The 11,625-nt window shown below is 34.1% G+C and overlaps 1 protein-coding gene across 1 annotated transcript in view; it reads right to left on the bottom strand.

Annotated features, from left to right (window-relative positions):
- Positions 1-743: 743 nt before the first annotated feature.
- Positions 744-11,625, bottom strand: part of YTHDC2 (YTH N6-methyladenosine RNA binding protein C2) — a 90,602-nt gene continuing 79,720 nt past the window's right edge. The window contains exons 26-29 of the mRNA XM_072597186.1: positions 7,938-8,115; positions 6,559-6,762; positions 3,664-3,846; positions 744-1,176 (exon numbers count right to left, since the gene is read on the bottom strand). Of these exons, the coding sequence (XP_072453287.1) occupies positions 1,096-1,176; positions 3,664-3,846; positions 6,559-6,762; positions 7,938-8,115 (646 nt within the window). The 3' untranslated portion in view covers positions 744-1,095. The remainder of the gene's footprint in view (positions 1,177-3,663; positions 3,847-6,558; positions 6,763-7,937; positions 8,116-11,625) is intronic.

The raw sequence follows: 11,625 nt of genomic DNA, 5'->3' as shown, positions 1-11,625 counted from the left end.
AGGATGAAGCTGATCTGTAGAGGAATCAGGATCCTAAACATGTCCCTATCCTGAGCTTATGACACATTTCCAGGGAATTTACTTTTGGATGAGATCCAAGACTCAATCTCTTGGTTAAACTGAGATCTCAATGGAAGAATTCATTCACTTTATGTACTGTCTGGGATATTTTCATCTTTACATCTTCTCTGGTTTTTGTAAGCTATTAAATGAGTTAATTTGCTATGCCCTCTGCTTTGGCCTTAATAAGAATGGCTATTTGTTAAGCTTAATCACATAGACAAATCACTAGACAAAACAAAGATGTTGCAATCACAATGTCCGTTGTGATGACAATCACTAAATAAATGAAAACAACACTAAGTTAAAAGGGACTAGCCATCAAACTGAATACAGTCTATAATCAAGAAAAAAACCCTTTACTCAAATTTGAACTTAACTGGTAAGTCATGTAAGCATTAAAGAGGACATTCTTCCCCCGCTATGTGTCCTAAACTAACTATGGTCAAATAACTGGCCCTTCCCAATATAAGCTCTGTAACCGTGACACTTTGAAAATTTATGTTCTCAATAGAATGATATAAATCCTGAAAGATTTGCACAGATTTATGGAACCAATTAAAGGATTTTGAGAAAGAAAATAATTTGTTACATTTAGAAGTTACCAATAACAGTCAAGACAATGCTTTAAATAATTTCAATTTTTTAAAATTGAAAATGTATAAAAGAAGTGCCATTCAATGTCAAATGAAGAAACAAATTTATTCCAGTTTTATTCAATTAAAAACACTGCCAACACACACTGTATTATCATTCACTATGATCTTCAAGCATTCAAATTATCCTTTTTTCTTTTTTAAGATGGTGATTCTAGAGCAAGATCATGAATTACAAGGGTCCAGTCAAAAGTCATTACTTCCAGGTTCAGTTCTTGCAAGTCAGTGCATCCAGTGGTCATAAATAGATATGACACTGCATCTAAAGCTCTTTTTAAAGTGGCTTAAAATACTTAGCTTAAGTCTTTTATCAACACAAAATAGTCAGTATTTAGAAAACTTCAACAACACCTCAAGGAATGCTACCATAAGCTAAATGTCAATCAGTTGCATTTTTCTCTCCTAAAGGAATACGTTCCCATAACTGTAAAAGTTGTTCTCCAACCTGGGGCTCCAATTCCTATGTGGAAAAATAAGAAAAAGTAAATATAAAAGAAAGTAACATTTCTCTCATGGGCTAGATGTAAAAATAAGTGAAGGACTTATAAAAATTAAGAAACTTCCAATTTCAAATACTGAAATGTCAACTATGAAACAACACTGTGCTAGGCGCTGGAAGTACACAAATGTTTAGATGACTCAGTTTCTTAAAATCTTAGGGAGTTTATAATCCCTAACTGGAGGGAGAGATTTAGCCAAGTGTAAATAAATACAATACAAAGCATTATCTAAAACATGAAAGGAGGTCCAGGAGAAAAGATGAGATTACTTCAGAAAAAAGCAGGGAGCCTGAACAGGATTTTAAAGGATAGGTAGTATTTTAACAAAGATCAGGGAGAGGGGGGATGGAAGTCCAGGCAAAGGCAACAGAAAAAGTAAAAAGTACTTGAGATGGAAAGCAAAGGGTATGTGGTTTAGGATGACAAACAATTCAGTGTGCCTAGTCCAATAATTATGTGGAAAGAAAATGGTGTAAGATAAAACTAGATAGGCTGGGGGACCAGATTGTGTAGAACAGCCTCAAGTGTGTTAACCAAAAGTCATGACTCCACAAGACATGAGTTGTGGCTTGATTTATGACAAGAAAAAGGCACATGTATGTGGGAACTCCCTATGGCAACAAAGGGGCCCACAACATAGGCAGAGCCTTGAGTATTATTCTATGTTACGGTGAGAACAGGAGATTATAGGAGGAGGAGGAGGGAGAATGGGAGAAATTCCTTAAAGTTGAGTCATGAGTATAGTGAAGCATGGCTGGGGCCCCTCCTGGGAACTGCCAAACTATGAAGGTAGGACAGTCTTGCTTATCTGAAAAAAAAAAAGTTTCAGCTGCACCAATGGTTTATTAGTCTTAAGTCATTAGGCCGGCCAAAGTCAGGCTTGTAGTGACTTGGCTTCAAGGGCTTCAAGAGAGGTTAATAGCAGTCAGTTGCAGAAGATCACTGTTATGTTAGTTCATGGAGGCTCCATTTTTGGAAAATAGGGCATCTCAAGAAAACAAGGTCAGGGGCCCTTCACAAATGTTAGAAAGGGTTTGGAGATGACATCCCATAATATCTACTCCACAGGGTTGTTGTGAGGATACTGCACACATTTAAAGTATGAAAAAGGCTTTGTAAACATTAAAGCATTACATAAACATCAGCGATATACTAATCATGCTTTGAAAATCTGGTAGGTGTTATATAATCGTTTCTGTCAAAATTCAAGATTCAAGAGGCCAACTTTCAGCATTAAGGCTCTACAGTGGCCCTACCATTTTAACTGAAAATGAAAAAGGTTTTCTTTATGTTGCAGGAAATATGCTTATTTATATACAATGGTAAAGGAATACCAAGCAGTTCCGTAATACCAGTGAAACTACAGATTCCATCTCTATCTACCTATATATGAAGTAATTTTTTTTGTATCACAGTGAAGTCAAATTTGGTTGTCATATTACGTTGTATAACAAATATGGCTTTGAGAACTATAATATTTAACTTTTAACATTTTTACTTGTGTTTAGAGAAAAAGATTTTTCACAAAAGAATGTTTTAAAATAACATTTCTGAGTAAAGATCTGAATATGTTCATATTAAAGAAAAGTAAGATTTCATACTATAAGCTGAATTTATTTAGTCCATAGATGGCCTCTGATAATCCCTTCAGCTCCAGATTTTACATAAAGAGAAACTTTTTTCCTCTCTTTAATATTTAAGTCAGAAGACAGTTTTAAACCTTGCAAACTTTTAAAATCTAACCACAAATGGAGAACATTGTATGCAAAAGACTGGCCCATTAATCCTTTTTCTAAAAAGCAAACAAATCTAGAAGATATCCATTTCCAGAGAAAATCGTTCTGATTTCAAAGTTATTATTAGACAAACGTATGAGTTTATAAATCTTATTTTTTTTATTCTTTGGGAAAAATACTATCATATACTCTGAGGAAAAACATTTTCTGGAACTTCAACAAAAAGAAAAAATTAAAAACATAAAACATTAAGTTATTTTACACTAATGATTAAATAATGCAAAAGATAAATGGCTACTCCCATCTTGAAGAATTTGGACAAAGGCTTATTCTTAGTCTCTGGAGTAACTCCTTGACAATACATATTCAAAGAAATCAGAAAGGCAAAAAAATGTAGTGACTATTCAAAGATTTTATAATTTAACAAAACAAGAAAGTTAAATTTGAAAAACTTCTGATTATTGAATACAAGGTTTGTGAAATTAACATAAATCAATGGTATTTAACCTAATTCTCAGTTTTCCCATCTGTAAAATGTGATACTTTTAATAACCAACTCCAAAGTTCCCAGGACCTGATCCACTATATACTATATGTAAGCGATCAACAAGATTTATATTCTAATTATTAATCTTCAAAACAAAATATTGGATAATAGAGGGAGAAAAAGGTGCTTTTCTGTAACACCAAAAATCAACAGATTTAACATACCTGTCCATCTCTGCTTATTTGTACTTTCTTATTGTCATTCCAAGGATTGAGTAAATGGTGTGCAAACTGAAAAGGAAGACTTTCTTTCCGTATCCATTCCACCTTGAAAACTCCTCCTAGACCTGCTGAGCCCCAGTCCTGACTCTTCTCCCGTCCTATCTCTGAAGACATCCTAGAAAATCCCTGTAGTGAAATTTAAGGAAAAAAATACTCGAGTTTCCAAATGTGTGCTGTAATTTAATATTTTAAAATGTAATTTTAGCATGTAACACAAACTACAAGAAAAATCTAAAAAAATTTATAAAGATATTCATTAACATGTCTACTTTTTTTTTTTAAACAGATACCAAGCATTATCAATCTTCTAGTAGTAACTCTAAATATCTACTTAAAAAAAAACACCTATGGTTTTGTCAAATTACACAGCATCTGCTGTGCAACTTATAGGCTTAATCAGTTGTGTAGGTCACTGAGAGGTTAAGTGTCTTGCCCCCGGTCACATAGCTAATATGAATACAAGAAATGAGACTTAAACTCAGGTCTTCCTGACTCTGGAACAGACTACTATTCAATATATGGCAGGGCCTCTTATAGGGCAACAAACATTTATGAAGTACTAACTATGTGCCAGGCACTGGTGCTAAGTTTTTTAAAAACCTTTATTATCTATGTAGGTGTCTATGTGTGTGAGTATATTTGTGCAAGACACGTATGTGTAGCAGCAAAATTAACAGATAATATTCAAATAATGCAATTTTGTCTATATTCATTCCACATTAATCTTTATTATTTTATAAATTTCAATGTTTTAAAAGGAATAAATGTCCTCTTCCCTTGGGGCAAATTCCTTCTTTCTATTTATTTTCTAGAAGAAGCAGCATGGTGACATGGATAGAGAGTAAGGCTCAGGGAATAAGGAAGACCTGGATTCAAATTCTACCTCAAGTACATACTGGCTCTATAATCCTGGAGAAGTCATTTAATCTGAGTATTCCAGGCAACTCAGTAAGATTTATGTTGCAGAAAATGTGCTCATCTACAATGGTAAAGGAATTTCCTTACCAAGCAGTTCCATAATACCAGCGAAACCACAGATTCCGTATCTACACATGAGGTAACTTTTTGTATCACAGGAAACAAGAACATAATGGGTGATCTAATGAAGGACATAAACTTTTCAAGAGTTGATGATGAGTCTGTTCATGTAATCACCATTGAGGCAAAATTGCTGCTAGCTAGATGAGGCCTAGGCACCAGCTTAGTACTGAGGAGGTCTAGTTTTACTGAACGATGGAACCAGCTTTAACAATCTATTAGTGAGTGTGTTTTAAGCAAACTGAGTATGTCACACACAAGCACACACACACACACACACACAAACTCAGAGTCACAACTCCAGGCTCCCAGAAACATACAACCATTCTCCTTGACCTCCCAATCTCTTTCAGAAATAAGAGATGTCTGTGAGGTCAATACAGTATGATCTGAAGTCTAGGTGGGAAGGGAACTCCAGAGGCCCAAGGGGGGAAAATATCCAAAAAGGCCAAGTTGATTACAAAGTAGAAATGCAGCCCACTCCTCAGGGCATGATCATGAAAGAAGCAAAGAGCTATATATTCTTTTAAAGTGTTATGGTAAATTTGAAACTACATTGCTAATTATGGGTCCTTCCTGCTATTCATGGGGAACTGGGGCTATAAACCAAGGTACCGTTTGATCTTGAAAATATCTTGGGATTTTCAAGAGATCAGGCTCACAGCATTACACTGCTCTTTAGCTGAAACAGCAGTTAAGCCTGTGGTTTCACAGGACGAGCAGGAAAGTAAAAAAAATATATTATCTAGAATATCACATTTGAGAATTTCACTGAAATCCTATACTTCCTCCCAAATTCCCTCCCCAACAGTGTGGCAGCTAGGTAGCTCAATGGATAGTGTTGAACTTGGAATCAGGAAGATCTGAGTTCAAATCCTTCCTCAGATACTTAGCAATGCAAATCTTTTAATTTCTGTCTGCCTCAATTTTCTCATATGTAAAATCAGGATAATACAAGGTTGTCGTGAGGATCAGATGAGTTAACATTCACTTTGCAAACCTTAAAGTCAATATAAATGTTTGCTACTGTTATTATCAGTCTTGCTTTGTTTTCTCAGACATGAAGATTAATACAGTGGTGGGTACTTTATACAACACAGCAAGTAAGTATTGCGCTAGAATTAAAAGATCGAGTTCTGATTTTCACACTTTGTAGCTATGTAACTGCACAAGTTACTAAATCTAACCTTCAGTTTCCCCATTTATAAAACGGGAATAATGCTTATGACAACTACTAAAAAGTTGTTGTTAAGAGTGTTTTGGAGGGTAGAAAACAAAATCAATATAAACCACTGTAATAGGCTATATACATATATATGCATATAGTCTACTTACATATAAAGAATATATATAAAGAATATGTATATATACATATATATACATATATATACATGTATGTTTATAGCCTACCTTACATCATTAAGTTCATTTTATTAAGTTTTTTTCTTCCACATAATGCCTTCAGACATGACACAAAAAGTAAACAAAGTCCCAATGTCTATTTGAGTGTTTACTACCTATACAACAGTGTGTTAGTTGACTGGAATAAAAAGAAATTAGACATCAGTTTTTTAGAAACTGAGATAAGTGCAATGGACAGAGAGATCAATGAAAAGCAGTGATAACATTAATTGGAAGGGGGTAGGGCGTGGGAGGACAAGAGTAAAGAATATTTCCAAGAGTGGAGATATGCCTGTGGCATAATCTGCAGTCATAAGCAAGAAACAAAACAAAACAAAAAAAACCAACCCACAACTAAAAACCCCCCAAAAAACATTTAACTGTATCAAGATGACTCACTTGGAAATGTCCAGACCCTTGAACAGAAAACACCAAGTAGACCATGCTGCTCTCCCAAAAGGCTCTATTTAACTTCCGCTCATTGCTCGGGGTTGTAGACCATATTCCTTTCTGTTGAGAAATCTCCAGATTTCTCAGATTGCTACTCTTCATTATGAAGTATCGAACTGGCATATTTGGTCTTGGTGAAGGGGATTTTGAGCCCTGCAAAGGAGTATATAAGTTCTTGAAAGGTAACATAAAATGGAAAGACACTTATGATATAAGTGCTACAAAAAGGCAAATCAAAATAATCTAACAAAACACTTTTCAAAATGTGTTCCGTAGAATCCTATTTTTCCATGAGAGTATGTTGATATTAGTGTATTTCCCTCCAAAATGTTAAATATAACATATATTAAATATATTAATTATTATTATTAAATGTTATTAAATGTTAAATATAACATATATATATATATATATAGCATATATCCAAAATAATTCATTTAATGTAATTTTTCAGTATTAAAACAGATTTAATTTAATATTCTGATTCCACTTAATTCTGGATAAATTCCATTACTTCAAATCTCTTCAATCTCATTTGTGGGCCCCTGTAAAGAATAAAACCTCAAAGGATTATGAAGTCAAATTCATTTGGAGAAACTAACCTAACAATAGTATTTGAAAGTCAAATAATTCTAATGTGAAGAAAATTATCCACAAAAATGCAGTTAGTAGAACTAGAGCGCATATTTTAGTGCCTTCAAAAGATCTATTATGGAAAAAAAGAACTAATTAAGATTAAAGAATCTATCATTCATTAAAATGAATTGAAATACAATTTCTTAAGAAAGAAAATACAAATTCTTTTTTTCATTATTTAATTTTTAGAAATGTAAATTTATATGAAATGACAAAAGCTGGGGAGTCTTTAAATAAAATATTTACAATGCAATACACACACACACACACATACATACTTGTGTTTCAAGAAATTATCAAAGATAAGAGGCTACCATGTAAGTACTAGAAATCACTCATATAACTAACTCCTTAAAAAAATTCCACTTTCAAACCTATCCCTACAGAATTTTGCACATGGCAGGCACTTAATAAGTGTTTAATTATGTTTGCTGAACTTCCTTCAATTAAGTTTTTAAGCATAATAAAAGATTCAGCTCAAAGATTAAATATGGTTTTCGAACTGTCCTTTGAAGAAACTGTAAGTCATGTCACAAGAAGTAAGATACTCATTTTTTGACCTAAAGATAGTTGTTTATGAATGGATAAAATGAAAAGTACATACGAAATTGTCTAACTGCATGCTCATAATGACCTTGTAAGGTTATAAATACAACATTAAAATCACAATTAAGTTTACAGACACAGATCACCTTTCCTGAGGATGGAGGAGAAGGGCTGGCACAAGGGCTAGGGTAACTACTACTATCTGTAGATTTCACAGAAGACTGGTCAGATCGATCATCAGTGCCTCGTTTAGGATGTAAAATACCTCGATCTTTGTATTTCTGGGGCGGATGGAATGCTGGAGATGGTGACTTCATCAAGACTCTTTGGAGAAAAGGAGAGGATAATGAAGACAACTTGGTAAGTAACTTTATAAAAATAGTTAATTTCAACAAAAACTTTAAAAATATGTTGTAAGGGTTTTAAGGTTACATTTTATGGAATAGTAATTTACAGAGAAATTGCATTTTCTACATCAATATTTGGAGATCAGAAATAAAAATCTGGATTATACGTTTACTTTCATGTAAAAAGTTAATCAACTTCCCAAGAGCTAAAAAATTATCATCAGTACTATATACAGTCCTATTTAAAAATTCCTAACTGCTTTTTAGGAATCAATAGTGATATAAATCATTCATAAATTTTAAAATTATTATTTTTAACAGACTCATGATTTCATTGCCTCTCAGTGAAGAAACTCCCTTTATCAATGTGGAATGCAACTGGTCTACGATTAATTTATAGTCTTAGCTGCCTGGGACCATTGAGAGGTTGTGACTTGCCAGGCTAACATGGACAGTACGTGTCAAAGGCAATGCTCGAACCCAAGGATTCTGACCATGCCACAAGGATTCTCATGAATTTTTATATACTTGTTTTATACTGAAGTATGTTTTAAATTTAGGTGGTTCAGATATGCAGAGTATTCATAACACCATACTACTAGCCTTTTCTATAAAAATAATTTGAAAGACCTAAGGGCTATGTACAACACAGAGAAACAGCACAACAGAATGGCTAGAATACTAAACTAGTCAGGAAACTTTGGTTCTAGTTCCACTTCTGTTAATAACTAGCTTCCTGTAGCTCCAAATTTTTCATATATAAAGTGAGAGGATAATCTTTATGTTCCATCCAGCTCAATCATTCTTTAAATCTCTACACACTGTGAACAAGATATTCTGCAGCATCTTAACATTTTCTATCTCCGATATTTTGCAAACTTTACAAAATTCTTAAAAGCTCTATTTACTCTGATTTCAAGACAAGCCAAACTAGTGTACCCAAAGAAAGGTTCTTCTTTTAGTTAATCTCATAGATCTAGAACTATTTCCAGGATGTTACTATGAAACATCATGGCAAATATGTAAACTGAAATATAAAGCACGTTAAAAATAAAAATCAGGAAAGGGGTGTAAAACGTTCTTTAGTACTTTTTTCATTGTCATTTGTTCCAATTACTTTGCGTAGCTGGACAGTTAGATAAACAATCTAGTTGTGAAACCTGAAAAATTTCATCATATTTAAAAACTTTCTAGTAGACAGATGAAGAACTGAAAAAGGCTGAAGTTAAATAAAATAGAAATAATGGTGGTAATATTAGGACACTGTGAGGAGCCATTTTCTCTTATATGAAAAGAAGTGCTTGGCATCCTTTACTGCCAAGACTCTAGAGAGTTCTAGATAGCCAGCATTTAGTATTACATCACTCTCTGAGTTGATAATTCTATTAGCTACATAAAATTTTCATAATCTTGTCTAAAAACCCTTTCTATACATTCTGATAATTCCTCAATGGGGTAACCTCAGTGGTTATCCATGCCTTTGTAATTTCAATACTGGATTGCTGAAATAAAATCAGATACCCTTGAAAACAACAGAAACTTCAGAAGAATGTGGTTTTACTTCTAAGTAGTACAAACCACAGGAAATTTGTAACAGAGCTCTGTAAGCTACTCATAGCTCACTGACTCCTGAGTACATACCAGTACTAACTTTGAAACAAAATTCTAAATAATTTTAACCTTGTTAATAGCAACTCATCTATCACTTTAATCAGAGCATTTATTAAGTGCTTACTACTTTGCCAGGCACTGTGTTAGGTGCTGGGGTGTGTGCCAGCACTCTTGGAACCATAAAGATTGCGATAATATTATTATCCAACTTAAAGGATACATTACTCCTTTCATTTAACAATCAATAAACTTTTCAGAGATGTAGAAAGAGTCGTTTGGGTGTGTTGCAAATATCTTTACTGTCAAAAGAAAAACAGCAATACATTTATCTTTTTAACCTGAGGCAAAGCCTAGAAGTCCTCTCACCAGGACTTGGATACCAGTCCTTGCACGGAGCCAAGTGCTTGCTCTACGAGTAGGACATCTTTTGAGTGAGCCTCATCCTGTCATAAGTCATAATAATGACTGAGTTGGTGCCTAGTGTGAATCTAATCTGGTCCCTAGGAGTCCAGATATCTTCAACACTACTCTTAGTTATCCACTTACAATATATGGAAAGGAAGCTCCTTGAGGGCAGGGAGTATCTTTTTTGTATTTGTATCCCCAACACTTAGTACAGTACAGGGCATATAATATGCACTCAGATGTTTATTGATTTAAACACCGTATCAATGCTACCTTTTATCATCATAGTAGATATTCCCACCAACAGGTACTGAAGGTTAGAAAATTTGCATCTCTTGCTCCCTAACTCCAAAGCTTCAGAGAATATTCATCACCCATAACTAGAAATTTGGTATTACCCTCCATAATTATAATATCGTATTTTTCCATCTCTTACTGTTTCACTTCTCCTCTATTCCTCCTTTTCATAGCTACCAGCAGCATTCTTCCAACCTTCTCTATTTTGCCATTCCATCCATTTGGCCTCACTTTTCTCTTTTTGCAGCCAGTTCTTTAGCTGACTGCTTCATCTATGAAGTATCTTCTACCCTTGCCCTGTGATCCTTCCACATTTCAAATTCAAATAATTCTTAACCCTGTATTTCCCTCAACATTCTCTGGTTCTACTCCGAAGTGACTAAATGCCAGCAGAAAAAATCACACTATCATGCTGACTAGGTCAAGTACAAATTTTGAATTTCATTTTATTTGCATATTAATATTACATAGCAGGCACTTAATGCTTATTAATTTATTCATGTCATAATTTTTTCTTTTTTTATTACATTTGAACAAACTAACTACTCTTCTGGCTTAAAAACAATCTTGTTTTTGTTTGTTTTGTTCAAGCAAGAACCATCTATCTCAGTGTGAGAGAAGGCACAGACATTAGTTTGGCCATGAGTCCTATAAGGAGGCCTGTACATCATGGAAACTTTGTTGATCTGATGTGTTTAAAACCCAGAAATTTCACATCTAAACCTGTGTAGCAGGAACTCAGAAAATTTTAGGGCCCAAGAAGCTTGTGTTTAGCCCACTACTCAACCTGCCCCTATTTGCTAAATTTATGATTTTAGTGACTGAAAGGAACATCCTTCCATGCGACATTTTTCAAATACTTAGTAGCCTTTCAAGTATGCATGGCCCTGCTAGTCTGGGCAGTTTCAAGTATTCTTTGAGTAGACTTGGAGACCTGAGCCTCTTTGTGTTGAATGAAATCATATGGTTCTCCAAATTCAGTGAGTATCAATCCATTTTCAAGAATCGCTTCACAGGGCTGCCCAAAGGAAGAGAACTTACTCTATAAATTTTTTTTTTTCCACTCTGGTCCTATGATTTCACTGATGTGGGAGATTCCTCATGAGAAAACTCTTACATGCTCAACATCTCATATAAGATAAAATATAAACTCTTTACGATGATACTTCTATTC

The sequence above is a fragment of the Notamacropus eugenii genome, chromosome 3 (genome assembly GCF_028372415.1).
Source record: "Notamacropus eugenii isolate mMacEug1 chromosome 3, mMacEug1.pri_v2, whole genome shotgun sequence".
In the NCBI taxonomy this organism is placed as follows: domain Eukaryota; kingdom Metazoa; phylum Chordata; class Mammalia; order Diprotodontia; family Macropodidae; genus Notamacropus; species Notamacropus eugenii.
This window is presented reverse-complemented; position numbering and strand designations above follow the sequence as displayed.